Here is a 21,743-nt window from a genome sequence, read left to right on the forward strand (position 1 = left end):
GACAGGCATTGAAGAACCTCCACATAGAGTTTGCTTTCAATGTGGCAAAGCTAGCCAATTGAGCAGGAAATTGCCCTTGCCTCAACTGCTGACAGTATACCATCTAAACTGGACATGCAGAAAACAAAGGAAAGTAACTACCAGACTTTCCCAAGACAAGGTAGGGAAATCCTTCAAAATTCCTACTTCACAGAAAAGTCTGTCAGATATTCTAGACCTGTCAGCCAAAGATAGATGCCCCAATGTTGCTGAGGGACTTTGGATGACTATCCAAACAGCCAGATGTCTCTATCATTTCTATAGTTTTGGAAGTGGCTTGCACTACACTTCCTGTTTGCTTAGGTAATATTATATACTTCAGGGGTTGTTGATGCAGTTGAAGACTAGATATAGTTACAGTTTTTCTTAGTTATAATAGAAGTAAATTAGGTACAAAACTTTGGACTCACCAAGATAAGATAAATAATGGATCATTTTCTCTGAATTTGCCAAATGCAAATGGACTGGATATAGGGGGAAAGAGCCAGCCAAAGAAACACACCCTGCCTCTGAAACTAGAATCAGTGAAAGCAACACTCTGACCCTGAAACCAGAGTCAAAGAAACACTCTGCCCCTGACCAACTGAGCACAAAACCAACCAATCCCTTCTGCTCCTAAGAAGTCCTAGATAAGCCTTGTGCCTATTCAATTGGAAGTTGATCTTCTCAACCCTGGCAAAGGCAGCCACTCTCCTGGATTCCTCTCAATAAATCTCTTAAATGAGTTTTGGGTGAAGACCTTCTTTTGCCAAAGTGGAGTAGAATCTCCCTTAATGGGATGGAGAAGAGAAGTAACAACTCCTGAAGAAGCAGGAGCCAACTGCTACATTTATATGGGGGTTTTCCCTTTAGCAGAGTGAAGCAATTAAGTAACAACTTTTGCCAGAGCATAGAAGCAACTGACATCTCTTCTGGAAAACTCTCTTAGCAGAGTGGTGCAGAGCTGGACTGTAATGGCTCTCTAGGAGAGGAACAGGATTGCTACATCCTTTGGGGAGATCTATCCCCAGCCAGAACACAGCAGTCAGGATACCTTTCTCTTCAGAGCTATAGGTATCGAGGATACCTTCCCTTCACAGAGATAGATATAGCCTGGCTTCCAAAACTCAGGATGCCTTTTTCTCTTCAGAGCTGTAACACTTGCACTGGATGTTGTAAATGTAATTCCTACTTGATAATTGTTCTTATTGTTTATAGTTTTATTATGTTAAGTAAAAACCTTTTTATTTAGACAAAGGGGGAAATGTTGTGGAATAGAATATTTATTTAACTATGTAAAGATGTGTTACATTTGTTTATGCTGAATTTGTTTAACTATATAAAGATGTGTTGCTTTTGTTTATGCTGTATTTGTTTAATGATGTAAAGATGTACTGCTTCACTTTGCCTGCCCAAGCCATCTGATTGGTCTAATAAAAAGCTGAACAGCCAATAGCTAGGCAGAGAAGGAGTAGGTAGGGCTGGCGGGCAGAGAGAAAAGGGGCCAGCCTGCTGGAGGCCAGACAGACAGACACAGGAAAAGCAGGAAAGCAGGATGGACAGTACATAGATAAGGTAAATGAGCCTCAGAGAAGCACACAGATTACTAGAAATGGGATAACTTAAGTTAAAGAAAAAAGACTAGCTAGAAACAAGCCTAAGCTAAGGCTGAGCATTCAGAATTAATAAGTCTCCATATTATGATTTGGGGGCTGGCAGTCTAATAGAGCCTGCTACAGATGTAGTCAAGCAGTGGAAGATGAAAAAAGTCCAAGCCACAGAAACACCAAGAGCATGAACTAGGCTATGTACCAAGAATAACATTAAAGTCAATCAGATCACCAAGCATCTATCACTTCTCCTGTTCTGTAAAGACTTCTTTCCTTTTTTCCTTGCATTCAGTGGTTTTGGTCTTAGAAATATTCCAGAATAAAAGCCCAGGCACCTTCATCTTTGGTGAGCAGAGGCTAGAAGTATCCTCCGGGTTGTTGTGAAATGTTTAAAAGCTGTGGATCTCTGCTTGAATTCATTTCCTCGTTATGGTTTAAATACAAAGCACTGTGAATAAAGGTAGTTGTCAGGGTTAGTTGCCAGGAGTATGTGTGGTTTTATTTTATTTTTTAGGGGGAAAATAGTTTTATTTTAATTTTATGGTCTCCTCCCCCTCCCCCTTCTTATGGGATTTAATTGCAGTTAAATGGAGCTAACCAGCTTTTTAGAATGTGCTTTCCAGCCAAGTCTAACTTTAGATGCTATAGATGGACAGGCTTGATTGTCTGAACCAAAGTGAGAACATTAAATAAACATCACAGCCCTCACTAATAATGTTGTGACTTTGCTGTCAAGTGTAGATTCCCCTCACAAGCAAAGAAGATGAAAGTCTGTGACTAGTTTATATGCCTTGTCTGGAAACTTCTGTAAATCTTTTTTTTTTTTTTTTTTTGGTTTTTCGAGACAGGGTTTCTCTGTGGTTTTGGAGCCTGTCCTGGAACTAGCTCTTGTAGACCAGGCTGGCCTCGAACTCACAGAGATCCGCCTGCCTCTGCCTCCCGAGTGCTGGGATTAACTTCTGTAAATCTTATGTTTTAGTAAAATATTTTTTGCTATATAAAAAAGAAAAGGAGGAGGAGTCTAATTTTGGAATAGTTTGGAGCTGGAAGACTCACACTGATTCCAGTGAATCATATGAAGCTACTCTGTTGATTTTGAACAGCTCTGATTACACAATATCTGGCAAAACATCAAACAGGAACATCAGGAGACCCCAAGCCCAGTAAAAGATAAACACATGAATCATTCACATAAGTGTGGTAGATTCAGTGTAGAAAGGGCAGCGAATTGGAGGTTCATATGACTTCACACTTATGCAAAGTTAGCTGAAATGCATTAGTTGATAACAAACCTCAAAGGGGGGGACAAACTCAGTGCCAGCACCCATGTCCAACAACTTGCAACCACCTATAACCACAGATCCACGGGATCTTAGGACTCTGGCCTCTGTGGCACCTGCACACACAAAGTGCACATACACACACTGAGACAGACATACCCATACAGAACTTAAAATTTTTAAAAGATTTTTGTAAAGTTAAACATAGTCCTACTGTATATCCCATCAATAGTCTTAGATATTTATGAATCCAAAAGAAATGTTAGATTATATATGAAATGGTGTGAAGTGCTTATAGCTGCTTTCTTCATAATCACCAAATTTGGAAATCCAAACACTGTTCAAAGTGGTGAAAGAATAGAGAAATGTGGTGTACCCACAAAAAGAATACTATCCAGCAAAGAATGGGAATGATAGGATGAGGGATAAAGCTGAGTGGGGAAATATTTGCTTAATATGTGAAACTCTGGGTTCAGTCACTAGTTACCCCACAAAGACACATATACAAGATGGGTGAATTAAAGAATTACACCAAGTGAAAAGCCTTAGATTCAACAGGCTACAAACCATAGGATCCCATTTATGACATTTTAAAAGAAGTAAACTGTTAGAAGTAAAACGGATCAATGGTTGATGTGGGATTCTCCTCTGGATGCCGTGAATATGATTTATTACCATTGGTTAATAAAGAAGTGGTTTTAGCCTATGGCAGGGGAGAATAGAGCTAGGCAGGAAAACTAAAATGAATGCATGGAGAAAGAAGGCAGAGTCAGAGAAACATCATGTAGCTGCAGAAGGAGAAAGATGCTGGAACCTTACCAGCAGGCCACAGCCTTATGGTGATACACAGATTAATAGAAATGGGTTAATTTAAGATGTAAGCGCTAGATAGGAATACACCTAAGCTATTTGCCAAATAGTGTTGTAATTATAAGATAGTTTCTGTGTGATTATTTAGGTCTGGGCGGCCAGGAAATGAACTTGCAGTCTCTACTTACAATGGGTGCTACAGTAATAATGGAGACCACAGAGAAGAGAAGTTCAGGGCAGGTGGTACTGGAGCTGTAAAAATATCCATTTAAAGTTATTTTAAATGCTAGTTTTCATGGTTTGTTTAAAAGAAACTTTTTCGCGATTGGTGTGGTGGTGCACTCCTTTAGTCTCAGCATTTGGAAGGCAGGCAATTTTTTTTTTTTAGTTTCAGGCCAGCCAGAGATACAATGAGATCTAGCCTTCCCCCCAATTTATTTTCGGGTTGGTGAGTGTGTGTGTGTGTGTGTGTGTGTGTGTGTGTGTGTGTGTACGCGCGCACGCGTGCGCCTTGGTGCACATGTGGAGGTCAGATGCCAACTTAGGGAAGCCAGTTCTCTCCACCATGTGAGTCCTGGGGTTGAACTCAGGTCATCACATTTAGCACCAAGTAAGTACCTTCACCCACTGAGACAATGTCACTGATCCTGTTTGAGGGTGTGTGTGTGTGTGTGTGTGTGTGTGTGTGTAGAATTTCTCTGTGTATTTGCCCTGGCTGTCCTGGTACTCACTCTGTAGACCAGGCTGGCCTTGAACTCATAGAGATTCACCTGCCTCTGCCTCCCAAGTGTTGGGATTAAGCCACCAAACCCAGCTTCCTGTTTGATTTTTTTAAAATACAAGGACCAAATATGGTGGCGCACACCTGCAATCTCAGACTCGGGAGGTAGGACCAAATATGGTGGCGCACACCTGCAATCTCAGACTCGGGAGGTAGGACCAAATATGGTGGCGCACACCTGCAATCTCAGACTCGGGAGGTAGGACCAAATATGGTTTATTCTGACTTACAAATGCCTGGCCTTAGCTCGGCTTGTTTCTAGCCAGCTTACCTTATCTTAAATTGTCCCATCTACCTTTTGCTGGGCTTTTTGCTTTTCTGACTTCTGTGATCTTACTTAACTCTTACTCCACGTCTGGCTGGGTGGCTGGCCCCTGACATCTTCCTCCCCTTGTTCTCGCATTGCTTGTCCTCTTCTTGGTTTCTACTTATTCTCTCTGCCTGCCAACCCCACCTATCCTTGCTCCCGCCTCACTATTGGCCATTCAGCTCTTTATTAGACCATCAGGTGTTTTAGACAGGCAAAAAAATCACAGCTTCATAGAGTTAAACAAATGCAGCATAAACAAAAAGCATACACCTTAAAATAATATTCCCCCCAAATTTCCTTTCTTCTTTTTTCCATGACACAATGCTTTATTTGTAATAATAGTATAGATAAAACTTTAAAATTATACCTTTTCAAGCAATATTATACACCTTAATTCTTTTTTTCAGTACTGAATATAAAATCCAAGGCCATCCTTGTGCTAGGCAGGGGCTCTACCACTGAGCCACACCCCAGCCCCTCACTAGGGGATTCTAGGTGGGGCTTCTGTCACTGAGCTGTATTTCAAATCCTGTTTCTCTCTCTCTCTTTCTCTCTCTCTCTCTCTCTCTCTCTCTCTTTATTTAACAGGTGGAGTCTTACTGTGTAGCTAAGTCTGGTCTCAAAGTTTCAATCCTCCTGCTTGACTCTCAGTGCTGAGATTTCTGGCTTTTACTCCATGTTTTCAATGACATCATGCTCCCATGAATCTACATGATCTATCATGGAAGAGGTACTTGCAACAGATTTTTTTTTCTATCCACAGATATTTAAATAGTTTAGCAGTTTTAATGTGTTAACGAATGTTCTAGTAATATTTGGTCCTACCTCACGAGTCTGAGATTGATTTACTTGGGAGCTGGGTGGTGGGGCCCCCCAAAAAAGCCAAAAGAGTAAAACATCCCAACAACAGAAATTGGGTGTTTTACAAGCAAAATGACAGTAAATGTGGGTTTATTCAGCATTTCCCGCTTTTCCATACTGGGCTCATTTATCCAATTTCAAGGTGATTATTAGATTTACTTATTCTTATTATATATATATATATGTATGTATATGTATATATATATATATATATATATATATATATATATATATGTGCATGTGTTTTGCTTGCCTATATGGTTCTGTAACATATGCATACTTGGTGTCCATGGAGGGCAAAAGGAAAGTCAGGTCCCCTGGAACCGCAGCTATGCAGAATTGCAGTCACCACATGGCTGCTGGGAACCAAACTTGGTCTTTTACAATAACATTCTTAACTGCTGAACCATCTCTCAGTCCCTTGAGGTAATTTTTAGAAATAAAAAGAAATTAATATATATTAAAATAAAAAGTTTAATAAGCATTTAGCAACAGGTTCTTGTTTCACAAACAAGTTATTTTATGTATATGAGTATTTTGCCTACATGCACGTCTATGCACTGCATGCAGAGGCCAGAAGAGGGCAGCAGATACCCAGAACCTGGAGTTACAGATGTTTGGGGTGCTAGGAATGGAACCTGGATCCTCTGCAGGAGCAGCCAGCACTGTTAACTGCTGAGCCACCTCTCCAGCTCTGCCCAACCAGTTCTCAAACACCTCTTGTTCCCCTCTATTCTTCCCCAGAGAAAAAAGCAAGATGTCAGAATCCTTGAGAAATTAGACTACACTTTCTTGATGTTGTTTGTTTTGTTTTGTTTTTTTGTATTTTGGAGACAGGGTTTCTCTGTGTAACAGTTCTGACTGTCCTGGTAGACCAGGCTGGTGATCACCACCACCAGTTAGACAATACTTTGAAACTTAGAAAAAGCCCAATTTGGCCAGGCAGTGATGGCACACGCCTTTAATCTCAGGACTCAGGAGGCAGAGGCAGGCAAATGCCTGTTAGTTCAAAGTCAGTTTGGTCTATGCAGTAAGTTCCAGGCCAGTCAGAGCTATCTAGTGGTACCCGGTCTCAAAAGAAAACGAAACAAAAACAAACGAAAAAGCTCAACTCACCTTGGCCTTGGTCATCCTGTTGTCTTCCTGGGACACAGCTGAGTCTGGGGAAGACATAATCCAGGAGAGAAGACAGCCCATGCGAGTCTGGTCATCCGTGCTTCCAGCCCATATGTGGCTGCTTTACATGTGTGGCTTGATGACAAGAAGGAGCCGGATTTCAGTCACTGTCTACTCAGGACCCTGTAAAGGAGACCCACGCCAGATACACACAACACACGTCCTATGGGTCTCAGGACTGCGGTTCTGTTCTAGGGCCAGCAGAGAAAGCAGAAAGTGCTGTCTGCACTCAGAGCATTGACCCAAGGGGTGGAGTTGGGTTGAAAAGTATGTGACCCAAATAAAGGGCACCGGCAGAGGCGGGGAGAGGAGAGGGCTTGCGCTCATTTGCGGTTGGCGGCTTGGTTCAGGTTCCCCATCCCCCTTGGCACCTAGGAAGCAGCAGCAGCAGAGAGCTGGACCCCCAGCAGGAATAGCCGGTGACCTTCTTGGATTCCTATTTCTGTCTGGCAATCATTATGCACAGGCTTTGCTGCTGATAAAAGGTAACACAGTCTCCGGATTTCCTTAGAGGAAGCCCCACTTTGCATGAGTCCCATTCCCCAAGGAACACCAAGGTCTAATTGCAAGCCACAGCACCTATCCCGGCTGCCTGGTGGGACAGTCACACGAACCATGCTTACTCATTGGATAACTCCTCCTGAAGGCCCACTGCTGGCCACTCAGAGGAGGACACGATGGGGTCCATGAAACAGAGGTCCCTGCACCCTGCTAGTGTGGAGAAAATAAAAATGAAGAAATGCAAAAAAGACTCACACTTTAGTGACCATGCACCCGCAGAAGAGCAAAGGAAGGCAAGCACCTTTTTTATAACTACACTGTTTTATTTTGTTTGAGTCAGGGTCTCACTACATAGAGTAGTCTACACTAGGAGAGTCATCTTGGCCTACACAAGGTTCAGTCGCATACACGAGGATTGCTGAACTGTCCACTCTGTGTGTTTTTGAATGGCAGTCCTAACGAATAGAAAAGTTCCTCTCTTGGTCTTCATATACAAACACAGTAAATTTGAAGTCCTGCTGAGTAAACATCCCAAAAAGGAGGCTCCCTGCAGCTCACTGACCTGCTAATCTTACGGGATGGAGGAGCACCAGGTTCAGTAAGCCTGTCTCAGAAGATATAGTGTGTGTGTGTGTGTGTGTGTGTGGTGTGTGTGTGTGAGTGTGTGTGTGTGTGAGAGAGAGAGAGAGAGAGAGAGGCCTCCACACACACCTATCACACCTACACATACATACACACAGGCATGCACACATGAGCACACACAGGCACACACACACATGCGCACACATATGCACATTATTCAAGGGCAAAACAAAACGCACTGGGAGAGGAAGGAAAGCAGGAAGACTTTCAAAAACTGAAAGACCCTCGACGAGGACCTTTTTTCGGGAGGAGACCTCCCCAACGCCAAGGAACAGGCCGAGACCGCACGGATGCAAATCGCAAGAGGTTTATTGAGTAGACACAGGTACCTGCGGGCGGCAAGATCTCTCGGAAGACTTGCGCGCCTGCCAACTGGAGGGCGGGCTTTTTATAGGGAAGAGCAAAAAGCAAGTTTACAGAAGCAAAGGTGTGGTTATCGGAATGAGGCGGGGGGGGGGGGGGGGCATGAATGGTTTCCTCTCTCAGCGTGGATGTCTGGCAACAGTCATCCTGTTCCTATCTTATAGATATCCTGCCTTGCAGTCAACCTGCTTTGTTGATGTCCTATCTTATTGGTATGCTGCCTTGCAGTCTTCCTATCTCATAGACATACTGCTCTCTCAGGCACATGGGATGTTCTTACGAGAGCAGGCTGGCTGCTGATCCGGAGAATTTTTTTTTAAGCAAACAGGACGTTCCCCCGGGAGCATGCTAGCTGCGGGTTTTGAGGAGGGGGTCTGTAGGGTCTTTCAAAACAAGACAGTAAGAGAGTGACTGTCACACGGGAGTTCATTTTACTCTATCTGAGAGTATCTGGAAATTTCCACAGTGAAAGAAAACACTGTGAATACTCTGACAACCATTTCCCAGACTCACTTGTGAATGTCACACTCTTCCTTTTTGAAACAGGTCTGGGGCTACGGAGTAGGCTTATCAGGGAAGAACACTGGCTGCTCTTGCCGAGGACCCGGGTTCTGTTCCCAGCACCCACTTGGAGGCTCACACTCATCTCTAACTCCAGTTTCAGGGGATCCCATGCCTTCATCTGAACACTCCAGGTACCAAGCATGTACACAGTACAAGACTTACATGCAAGTAAAACACTCCCACGCATAAAGCTAAAAATGGAAAAACAGGTCACAGAGGGACTGGAGAGATGGCTCAGCAGTTAAGAGCACATATCGCTCTAGCAGAGGGTGTGAGTTTGGTTTGCAGCACCCACACTGGGTGGCTCACAACCACCAATAACTCCAGCTGCAGAAGCTCCAACACCTGTGGACTCCATGGACACCTGCTGCCCACTGACAGGAGTGTGTTTGTTTGTGTGTGTGTGTGTGTGTGTGTGTCTGTGCAGGAATGGGTTGGGCATATGCACATACTCATAATTTCAAAAAGTAAAAATATATCTTTGACAATTAAAAATTCCTTAAGCAGTCAGGCAAAAAGGTCGGAAAAAGCAAGGTGTGGCGGCACACACCATAATTTCAGTTCTGAGGTGGGGGGATTGCAGGGAGAGCCTAGTGGATTCTAGTGCATGCAGGCTACAGATCGAGATCCTACCTCAAATAAATAAATAAATAAGTGGAAATTGTCGTAACATCTCTGACACAAGTGCTGCATCCACATGAAGGGTGACAAATTTCCGTGATCACGAGAACACTGCATGTACCAAGAACTATACAAACATACAAGATGTGTGTTTGTATAGTTACCAAACCAGATACCACACAGAACACACATATTTAAATAGGGCATATATATGCAAGCATTTTTTGTACTCTATAATTGATCCTAAAACCAAATGTGTATTGCAGATGCTCTTTGCATTCCTTTTTGCACGAGGGGAAACTAAGGCACAGAAAGATTCAGGGTGTGAGAAAGGTGAGGGAAAGTGAGCTTGTCATCACCAACTCGAGGAGTTTCTGCAAACGCTGTCAAGTCCAGGTCTTCCTTGGGGCCAAACCCCCAGAATTGCTAAACTTTCCCCCAAATCAGAAGGCAGCCGCTGCTGCCGTCCCGCAACATCAGCAACAATGTCTCATTTCGGTGACCCGGAAGAGATCCTCGCCCATCCCGTTACCAGACCGTGGAAGTCAAAAGAGATCAGGAGGTACTCAAGTCCACCCCGACCCTCTCACCTTCCTCGAAGGAACGCTTTCACAGGATCTCCAACCGCTGCAGGCAAAATGCCCCATAACTCCAAGCTCCAAAACTACAACTCCCAGGATTCCTAGGGGCAGGAGCCCGGGGCTGAGTTTGCGCCATCACCCCATATGGAAGTAGCGTTTCCTAGAGTCCTCAGATTAATTGGCTTTACTTTCTAGCCTTCAGGCAACCGAAATCTCACCAAACATGCGGATTATACTTTAGTTTATCGCATGAAACATTTCCAAAGTCAAGCTTTCCCGTAGAAGTGCTCTGACCACAGAAAGCGTCTGGACTACATGTCCCAGAATTCTCTGAAAAGCTCTTTCCCCACCAGCTTACAATTTTCCTTTCAATAAACAGGTGGAAACTGGGCGTGGTGGGCACTCCTGGCATTTCAGTGCTTCGGAAGATGAGGCAAGAGTCCTGCGTGGGTAACTATCTTAGTTATTGTTCTATTGCTATGAAGAGACACCATGACCATGGTAACCACTATAAAAGAAAGTATTTAAATAGCGGCTTGCTTGCTGTTTAGAAGGACAGTCAATGCTCCTCATGTCAGAAAGCAGACAGGCATGGTCCTGTAGCTGAGATCTTTGCACCTGACCCACAGGCAACTGTAGAGAGAAATGCAGGGCCCTCCATAGGCTTTTGAAACTTCAAAACCCACTCTCAGTGACAGGCTTCCCCAGCAAGGCCACACCTTCCAGCCCTTCTGATTCTCAGACAGTTCCACTCCTTGGTGACTAAGCCTTCAAATATACGAGCCACTCCATTCAAACCACCACGGTCACATAAGGAGAGCATGTCTCGAAAACACAAGGAAAAAATTGTCAGGTTGTGCCTGAATCAACTTTTCTTTTCTCTTTTTTCTGTTTCACGCACTGATCCACACGCTGGGATAACTATACTTGGCTGCCAACTTGACTACATCTGGAGTTAATGAAAACCCAAGTGACTGGGTACACCTAGGAGGAGTTTTTTTTTTTCTTTTTCTTTTCTTTTTTCTAAAGATTTGTTTTTTATGTACATTGGCGTTTTGCCTTCATGTTTGTCTGTGTGAGGATGCTGGGTTCCCTGGCATTCTCTTTAACTGGAGTTACAGACAGTTGTGAGCTGCCGTGTGGGTGCTGGGAATCGAACCCAGGTCCATTTGGAAGAGCAGTCAGTGCTCTTAACCACTGAGTCATCTCTCCAGCCTGGGGATTTTTTTCTTAATTAAATCATTTGAAGGGGGAAGGCCCACTTCTAATCCAGATCTTTTGAGGTGGGAAGATCCACATTTAATCTGGGCTGCACATTCTCGGACCTTCCGTTGGTAGACAGCCATTGTTGGACTAGCTGGACCACAGCCTGTAAGACACTCTAATAAATCTCCTTTCTATATACATTAGATACATTCTATAAATTCCGTTCCTCTAGAGAACCCTAGTGCACAAGGTGTGGTGGTTTGAATGAAAATGGCCTCCATAGGGTCATAGCAAATGGCACTATTAGGAGGTGTGGCCTTGTTGGAGTGGATCTGCATTGTTGAAGGAAGAGTATCACTGGGAGTGGGTTTTGAGGTCTCAAATGTTCAAGCTAGGCCTTGGGTGGCTCACTTGCTCTTCCTGCTGCCGGTGGATCCAAATGTAGAACTCTCAACTCCTTCTTCAGCACTATGTCTGCCTGTATTCCACCATGCTTCCTGCCATGATGATAATAGACTGAACCTCTGGAACTGTAAGCCAACCCCAATCAAATGTTTTCCTTTATAAGAGTTGTCATAGCCATGGTGTCTCTTGCCAGCAATAAAACTCTAAGACACACACGGTTGTTGTGGGATATTATTTTATGATGTGTTACATTTGTTTATGATGTAGACTATTTGTTTAATGATGCAAAGATATGTTGCATTTGTTTAACTCTGTGAAGCTGTTACTTTCTCTGCCTGAAACACCTGAACAGCCAATAGCAAGGCAGGAGAAAGGATAAGCGGGGCTGGTAGGCAGAGAGAATAAATAAGAGGAGAAATCTGGGAAGGGAGGTCAAGAATCGAGAAGAGAAGGAGTGAGAAAAGAAGGCTCCAGCTACCCAGCCACCTAGCTAGACACAGAATAAGAAAGAAAGAAAAGGTATGCAGAAAGGTAAAAGGCCAGAGGACAATTTAAGAAAAGATGGCAAGAAACAAGCCAAGCTACGGCTGGGCATTTATAAGTAAAAGTAAGACTCTGTGTGTGTGATTTATTTTGGAGCTGGGTAGTGGGTCCCCGAAAGATCAAAAGAGTTAAAAGTAAAAAACAACTACACATGGCCTATGAAAGAGAAGAAAGTGAGTCAGTCATGTGGACCTGAGAGGGCTCAGCAGATAAAAGCTCTTGCATCTTTGCAGTTTGGCTCCCAGGACCCACATGGTGGCATCTCAAAGAATGCCTTTAACTCCAGCACCGGGAGATCTTCTGCCCTCTTCTGGCCTCTGTGGGCACTGCACACACACATAAGTAGAAACACATCTTTTTAAAAAAAGAAATAATGCTTCTTTTTTAAGAAACAAATAATGATAATAATAAATGAGATATTTGAGCTAGACTGAGTAAAAAGAAAACTATGCAAGCTTGCACTTACCCATGCCCAAGAAGCAGACTGCTCTGTGGCTTGACTGCTCTCAATTTACCGTACCTGGCTCCTCCATGCTCTTCATCACATACACTATTCTGCACCAAATCACATGATGTAAAACTTCGTGACACCTCTAAAACGTATTTCCTTTGTTCTGAGGATTTGGTTTAGAAAGACTCCTTGGGGGAGGTGGCTTATAGAGATATTCTGAAGAGGCTTCTCTTGCGTCCCCTTCCTCCTATGGTCTAGCTTTGCTCCCTCTTTTATTAGAGTGGCTTACAGGCTATGGTCTGACTATTCCAACAATGGTTGTCTATCTTTGGAAAGTCCACAAATCCAGTAATTGTTCAGGATGTCTCAGCCGGTCTCCAGTATACACTGGAATCCCAAAGAAGTCGGCTCTAATGCCAGTGAAGGAGTGGACTCCAGAAAGAGCATGGAGCAAGGAGCAAAAGCTTCTTCATTCTGTCTTGGAACTCGCTCTGTAGACCAGGCTGGCCTCAAACTTAGAGTTGCACCTGCCTCTGCCTCCCAAGTGCTGAGCCTAAAGATGTGGCCACCACCACAGGTCAAAAGCTTCCTAATAACATTTCCTTCGTGGGCTGCCATGAGAACGAGTGGCCCAGATTTAGGGCAGGTCTTCCCACCTCAAATGATCTGTATATAAAGTGGGTCTTCCTAATTCAAATAATCCAGCTGGCTAAAAATCCCTCCACGTGTGCCCTGTTTTTAGTTAGTTCCAGGTATAGCCAGGCTGACAGATAAAACCAGCCATCTTGCTTTCTACTGTGTTGTTTCTGCCCAATGTTCTTCCTCCTGCCTCGAGGGTCAGTCATGACTTTGAGGTCCTTTCATTCTGATAAACCTCATACCTCAAAGTATGTGTCAGCTCATATGTAACAGATATGTAAACATATTTAGTAAGTGTTTTGCGATGTTAGTATTAGTAATTAAGACTGAACTGAAAGAGCCCTAACTAGCCAGATTTGCAAGGTTGGCAGAGTTATCTGGCAAGCTGCTGCCATGGAATGTACTAAACCTTGTCAATTTGTTATTAAGGGACATTTTTATTTTTTTTTCCAGAAAGGGCTTCTCTGTGAAACCCTGGCTGTCATGGAACTCACGCTATAGACCAGGCTGACCTCAATCTCACAAAGATCCACCTGCCTCTGCCTCCCAAGTGCTGGGATTAAAGGTGTGCGCCACCACCACCAGACTAGTCAATGGATTCTGCCACGTGGAAACAGAAAAGCCTATGTTTCTGGAGTAACGTACTTATGACATGAGAAAGTTTGAAGGACTGCTCCACATCACCAGGAAAACCAAGGGTCCCTTTTGCGTCTCGTCATCTTGTTAAGAAAATAATTTAAAAATGGACTCAGAAGGAAGCCTGAGGACAATTTTATTAAAATTTGAGACAAAATTGGGGCAATCACGCTGTGAAACTTGGCAGTAGAAGAGGGAGAGGGAAAGTCACGCTTTCCAAAGTTAGGGTACAAGAAAGCTGGCAGCCATTTGGCAGCTTCATGGGGAGTTGTGGGGGTGGAAGGGTGAGGGTGGGACTTGAAAAAACCTGAGAAACTACAAGGTGTTTGGAAAAGCATGCCCAGGTTTTAGCCAGTATTTGGGAGAAAAAAATGTAAAGAAGGAAAAAATGAAAGTTTCACTTTTTGAGTTAGAGAAGCAGGCAGGGCTCCCATGTTCTCTGAATGCTATTGCAAACATGAATACCGAGGGGAGGGTCTTCCAGGAATGAGGAATGAGTTGTGAAATATTACCTTAACTGTATAAAGATGTGCTGCATCTGTTTATGCTGCATTTGGTTTACCTTGCCTGCCTAAGGCACCTGAATGGTCTAATAAAAGCTGAACAGCCAATATAGGTAGTAGAGGGATAGGCAGGGCTGGTGGGCAGAGAGAATAAGGAAGAGGAGGAATCTGGGCTGGAGAGAAAGAGAGAGAGGGGGGCCGGTCAGCCAGGTGCAGAGGAAGCAGAAAAGCAGGACTTCCAGAATGAAAGAAAAGTAAAAATCCCTGAGGCAAAATGTGGATGGAGAAAAACAGGTAAAACAAAGTTATAAGAGCTACTGGAACCAGTCGGTGATGCGGCACACCCTAAATCCCAGCATTCAGGAGGCAGAGGCGGGCCATCTCTGTGAGTTCAAGGCCAGCCTAGTCTACAGAGTGAGTTTCAGGACAGGCTCCAAAGCTACAGAGAAACCCAATCTCAAATAACAAACAAAAAAATATAAATAAAAATAAAGCTAGTCTGTGGAATATATACATATTAAAGTACTACTCAGTGGTAAAAAACAATGACATCTTGAATTTTGCATGCAAATGGATGGAAATAGAAAACACTATCCTGAATGAGGTAACCCAGATCCAAAAAGATGAACATGGGATGTACTCACTCATAACTGGTTTTTAGCCATAAATAAAGGACATTGAGCCTATAATTCGCAATCCTAGAGAAGCTAAATAAGGTGAACCCAAAGAAAAACACATAGTTATCCTCCTGGATATTGGAAGTAGACAAGATTGCTGGGCAAAAATTGGGAACTGGGAAGTGGGGTGGGATGAGGGAAAGGGGAGATGGGGAGAGAAACGTGAGAAGGGGAGGATGGGGAGAGCTTGGGGGAATGGGATGGTTGGGATAAAGGAAGGGTGGATATGGGAGCAGGGAAGTATATATTTTAATTAAGGGAGACATTTTAGGGTTGGCAAGAGTCTTGACTCTAGAGGGGTTCCCAGGGGTCCAGAGAGATGTCCCCAGCTAGGTCCTTGGGCAGCTGAGGAGAGAGAGCCTGAAATGGCCCGATCCTATAGCCATACTAATGAATATCTTGCATATCACCATAGAACCTTCATCTGGCGATGCATGGAGATAGAGACAGAGACCCACATTGGAGCATTGGACTCAGCTCCTAAGGTCCAAATGAGGAGCAGAAGGAGGGAGAACATGAGCAAGGAAGTCAGGACCGCGAGGGGTGCACCCACCCACTGAGACAGTGGGGCTGATCTAACCAGAGCTCACCAAGGCCAGTTGGACTGGGACTGAAAAAGCATGGGATAAAACTGGACTCTCTGAACATGGCAGACAATGAGGGCTGCTGAGAAGCCAAGGACAATGGCACTGGGTTTTGATCCTACTGCATGTACTGGCTTTGTGGGGGCCTAGCCTGTTTGGATGCTCACCTTCCTAGACCTGGATGGAGTGGGGAGGACCTTGGACTTCCCACAGGGCAGGGAACCCTGACTGCTCTTTGGACTGGAGAGGGAGGGGGTGGGGAGTGGGGAGAGGGAGAGGGAAAAGGGATGCGGGGAGGAGGCGGAAATTTTCAATAACAAAAAAAAATAAAGCTAGTGGGACAAACATAAGAGCAAGCATTCATATACTCATAACTAATATTAAGTTTCTGTGACTTTATTCAGGAGCTGGTGGTCCAAGAAGGCTGCTGTTATCTTAACCCATCCCACCCCCTCTCACCCTGGTGCATGCATGCGCACAAACAAGCACACACACTATGTAGTTTGGAATGTCATGTCTCTACCCACACCTACATCTCAATATTCCATTTTGGCCAGAAGGAAGTAGATTTGCCTTAATGACCTCATCAAAACCCAGATACCTAAACCTTTTTATATGACAACTTAAGTCTTAAGGGACCATACTGCTGCTTCTATTTTTAGAAGGGAAATGGGCGTTGAGGGAGGGGAGGACATCTTCAATCTTCCTACTGGCTACTGGCTACCTAGCTACCAGTTTCACCAGCATTTGTGTTCTCGTCTGAGTCAGTTGTCTGTGTGAAGCCTGCATCTTCCTATGCACAGAGTCTCGGTTCTCTCGAGTTGATAGAAGCACATGCAAAGGTCTTTCCATATTGTTATGATACTGAGCAAGTTGGGACCTTAGAGGCAGGTCCCATGGTGGGTAGGTCCGAACCACAACGGGTGAGGGACAGACAAATACACCATACAGACAGAGTTTGAACGTGGACTTTGTTGAGATAAAGAGTAGAGGAGAAATGAGGGAGAGAGAAACAGAGAGGGAAGATGAGGGAAAGAGAGTAGGGGGAGAGGGAGAGAGACTAAGGTCTGCTTGCCTCTTCAGAAGAACAGTGAGAGTGGGGTGGTGGGGTGAGAGAGAGAGAGAGAGAGAGAGAGAGAGAGAGAGAGAGAGAGATTGGAGTGGGTGGAGTTTGTCTCTTAAAGGGACCCTTGCATCAGCTACAGTCAGGGAACTGCTTGCCATGGGCGCAAAGGGGGCGGAGGTGTGCCTGGATACTAACACACATCCCTCAGGCTGATGAGGTTTCCCAGCAGGATGGCACCTCTGAGGAGCAAGCACTAGGTTGGTAGTCACTACCAAAAGCCTCCCTGCGGTCTTTGCCTTCATAGAGCTTCGCACTCCTATGGGCTTTCAGGACTTGAACCGCACTTAACAACCTTGCCACATTCTTCACATAATTAAGATATCTGGGTCCAACTGTGGCTTGACTGTTCATTATTTCTGTTCTCCTTCTTTAAGGCTATGGGCTTTTTATTTTATGTGCATGGGTGTTGGGCCCCCTGGAATGGGAGCTGTAATCTGACATGTGGGTGCTGGGAATTGAACACAGGTTCTCTGGGAGAGCAGTCAGTGCTCTTAACCACTGAGCCAGCTCCATCTGGAAGTTCTTGTTGCTTGAGGTGATTTGGTTCCCATGAGATGACTTGTTTTCTAGCAGAAAATCTCACCATGGGGAGAACTGCCTAAAAGATGTGCTGCCCCTGAAAGGTTGAACTTAATTTCCACTTGGTATCTGAACTAATCTCTTGTCTGCTCGGGTACTTACTGGTAGGCACACTCCCCACTTTCTAATTGGTTGATGTCACAGGAAACCAAAGTGTCCCTCTACACAATGAGATGTTGTCTCTATTTTTGATTTTACAGGTCTTAGTCCACAGCAAGATCACACATTGGCAATTCTGTGAGCTTGACTCTGACTGTATTGTTGAAAAAATTATTTCCATCTCTCTACATCATGGTTAAGGATCCCTTCCAGGCACAGAAGCAATCCTGTGTCTGCTCTGATCTGAATGAAAGGTCTGGGGGCCAGAGGTGAGTCTTAGTTGGTAGACTGCTTGCTCCCCATGCAGAGAGCCCTGAGCTTGGTTCCTAGCGCCACATGCATCCAGCATAGTACTGTACTCCCAGAACTCTGGAAGTTGAGACAGAAGCAAGGTCATCTTAGGCTACACAGTGAGTTTGAGGTTAGCCTGAGATACTTGAAAATTTATCCCCAAAATTTAAATAAGTAAGCAAACAAATGAAACATGAAGCAACTAACTGCACCTCAGAGAACTCAGTCTCTTTATGCATATTCATTACTATCTTCATCGTGCATATTCATTAGTATTCACTCTTATGCATATTTGTTATTCTCTTGCTTCATGAATATTCATCATTCCTTCGCTCATGCATATTCATCACAGCAGCAGCCTTTCATTAGTTCCAATTTAGAACTCCACTAGGTATTTTGGCAGATTTTTAAATTTTAATGTTTTCTCAACTAGAACAACAAAGAGAAAATTACTGCATGAGACTTTTAAAGACATCTCAGGAAGCCTTCAGAGTGATAACAGGTCTGCAGAGAACAGCAAGCACTTACATGAATTTGAGAAGGGGTGGGATGGGGCTCAGTGACAGAGCACTTGCCCATGCGTGAGGCCTAGGTTCAAGTCTCACAACTGCAAAAATTAATGAATAAATACAAAATAGGATAGAATGGTTTTGTTGTTTTTTTTTTTCTTTTTAACAGAGAAAAACTAGACCCTCTTGTTAAATTTGTAGCTCTTTCAAGAATCCTCAGATGAACCCGGCCAGGTATGGTGCCTTTAATCCCAGCACTTGGGAAGCTGAGGCAGGTGGATCTCTGTGAATTTGAGGCCAACCTGGTCTACATGGCGAGTTCCAGGCCAGCCAATGCTACATAGAGAGACCCTGCCTCAACAACAGAAACAGAACCTGGTGAGTATAGCTCTCACCACTCCCTTATCAGAGACGGAGACCATCACAGGGATCCACAGCTGGCCGACCTCCCTTACCATCACAGGCATCCACAGCTGGCCAACCTCCCTTATCAGAGACGGAGACCGTCACAGGGATCCACAGCTGGCCGACCTCTCTCATCAGAGATGGAGACCGTCACAGGGATCCACAGCTGGCCAACCTCCTTTATCAGAGACGGAGACCATCACATGGATCCACAGCTGGCCGACCTCCCTTATCAGAGATGGAGACTGTCACAGATCCACAGCTGGCCGACCTCCCTTATCAGAGACTGAGACCATCACAGGGATCCACAGCTGGTCAAAATGCAGAGAATTAGTGATCACAGCTCTCCGTCCCCCCACCCCACGAACTACATCTACAACACAACCCTGCACCTGAGGCTCTGGGAACATCACAGAAGATTCTAAGATTCTAAGAGCAAGAAGACAAGGATACTTTGAGAGGGTGTCTTTGAGACATGGGCAGCTGCACCCATGAAATCGCAACAGCTTTGTCATCTGAACAAGATGAGCACAGTGACAACACCAGCTGATATCCTAGTGTGGATTAGGGAAACTCCACAAGACCCCAACCACAGATGAAGAGCTATAGGCAGCCAACAACTACTGACAGACCTGGAAATCGTTTTCTCCAGGGTTGCGCCACCCTCCCCCCACCCCCACAGGTTACCCAATCCCAAGTGGCCAGTCTTAGACTCATGCATAGGATCAACATTAAATGAACTCAGATGTATTTATATATACATATATAACAATAATAAAGAAGGGGGGAGAACGGACCCACAGAGACAGCTGACCCAACCTCGTGGGAGCTCACGAACTCTAGACTGACAGCTGGGAGTCTGCATGGAACCCATCTAGATCTAGGCATGTGGGTGACAGTTGGTCTGTTTGAGGGGCCCCGGCGGTAAGGACCAGAATCTATCTCTGGTGCGTGAGCTAGCTTTTTAGAACCCATTCCCTGTGGTGGGATGCCTTGATGAGGGGTGAGGGGCTTGGTCCTGCCTCAACTTGATGTGCCAGGCTTTGTCGACTCCCCATGGGAGGCCTTACCCCTTCTGAGGAGTGGATGGGGGTGATGCTTGGGGGAGAAGGAGTGGGAGGAATGGAGGAATGGAGAAACTGTGGTTGATATGTAAAATGAGTAAAAAATAAAGTTTTTTAAAAAAGGATCAGATAACTTTTGCAAGATGATTTTGGGAAACTACGGCAAGAATTTGTAGCCAGTGGCATGCACCTGTGGCCACAGCTGCTTGGCAGTAAAAGAAGGAGGATTACTTGAGCCTAAGAATGGGAGACCCATCTGGAGAATACCTCTTATTTGAGAGAGTTTCTACATTGTCAAATTCTGTATCTTCAGAGAAACAATAAGAGGACATAGTTATATTTGTGCTCTGTACTGTTTTTTGTTTGTTTGTTTTTGTTTTTGAGACAGGGTCTCACTGGGTAGCCCTGACTGTCCTGAAACTTTCAATGTAGACCAGGCTGGCCTCAAACTCAGAGATCCGCCTGCCTCTGCCTCCTTGACCAAAGGCAAGCACAACCATGCCCCGCTCTTCTTTTGATCATTTTTATTCTCGGAGATAAAAGCCGCCCAGGTCCCACATACCCCGTAGCTGCTCCAGGAGGCTGCAAGGCTCAGGGGGCAGCTTCTCCCTTGGTGATGGTGGTGGGCGGGGCTAGCCCGCAGTTCACTGGCATAAGGCCACGGCTTCTAGGTTCAGGAAACTGACTTGCATCTTGACCTCCAAGTCGATGCCCTGCCAGGTCTTGACGAAGTCCTCAAAGGTGATGCCCTGGTATGGCTGGCCCTCCTCCAGCGGCTGGTCTGACGCCCTGGCTGCCTCATTCAAGGCGCGGTGCGCAATGGAGTTGGCAACGGAGCGCACCCATACATGCTCCACCTGCGGGTTCGCCGACAGCAGGTCCTCCACCACCCTGCGGTACTCTTGCAGCGTGATGAGCCCGTCGCCGTCCTCGTCGTACAAGTGGAAAAGGAAGCGCATCTTCTCCCGGCGGTACAGCTCCGCCTCCTCCTTGTTTAAATGGGAGCGCAGCGGCTTGAAGTAGGCGATGATGGTCAGGAAGTCCTCGAAGGTAATCTCCTCCGCCAAGCCGCTGGTCCCCTTGCCCAGGTTCCGATTGTCGAAGAAGGCGCGGACGATCCTGGAGCGGATCGGGTTGAATTCCAGGTCCAGGACGTTGTCAAAGTTCTCGGGCCGAATGGTGGGCTGGTCTCCGCTCAGCAGCCGGAACCTCTGGTGCAGCTGCTTGATCTGGTCCCAGTTGAAGACGCTCTGATTCTGGTACCCCTCCTGCATCTGTGTCCACCAGAAATCGCTCCTGCTCTCGCGCTCCCACTCCTCCTTGGACGAATGCGAGACACCCATGGTGTCCCGTGGGCTCCAGATGATCTATCTCAGCTGCCCAGCGAAGAGGACCTGGGTACCTGGGGGCTCTCAACTTACTGCCTTTCTGACTTATTAGGTCATCAAGGCATCCTCTGTTGGGGCAGGCCCGTCACAATCCCCGAGGCCTCTTTCCTTCCCAAATTCAGTAAAATGAAGCTAATTGTAACACATATTATATTATATATTCTACCTTTGGTTTTCCTAGGGCCTCTCTGGGAAAGCACAGAAATGTGTATCTTTGCCTTACAAAACTAAAGATGCTAGAACCGCCGGTAATTTCCAGAGTTCCGAAGGCAGGGGCGGGAGGATATCTTTGAGTTTGAGGCCAACCTGGTCTACACAGCTGAGTTCCAAGTCATTCAAGAGAGGAAGGAAGAAAGGGAGGGAGGGACAGAGAAAGGAAAAGAGGGAGGGAAAGAAGAGCAAAGTAGAAATAAAGATGGAAAGAGTAAAGAGAAAAAAGTTGAAGGAGGAATAAATGGAAGAAAAGATGAAAGAAAAGAGAAAGGAAAGAGAATGAAGGGGGAAACATACTAGCAATAGC

At 45.1% G+C, this 21,743-nt stretch overlaps 1 protein-coding gene across 1 annotated transcript; it reads right to left on the minus strand.

Moving 5' to 3' along the window:
- Positions 1-20,479: 20,479 nt before the first annotated feature.
- Positions 20,480-21,178, minus strand: LOC121449083 (calcineurin B homologous protein 3-like). The gene has a single exon (XM_041653284.1). The coding sequence runs from the start codon at positions 21,176-21,178 to the stop codon at positions 20,480-20,482; it is 699 nt and encodes a 232-aa protein (XP_041509218.1).
- Between the last annotated feature and the right edge of the window lie 565 nt (positions 21,179-21,743).

The sequence above is a fragment of the Microtus oregoni genome, unplaced genomic scaffold (assembly GCF_018167655.1).
Source record: "Microtus oregoni isolate MIOR12 unplaced genomic scaffold, Mior012 000006F_ref0000085, whole genome shotgun sequence".
NCBI lineage: Eukaryota > Metazoa > Chordata > Mammalia > Rodentia > Cricetidae > Microtus > Microtus oregoni.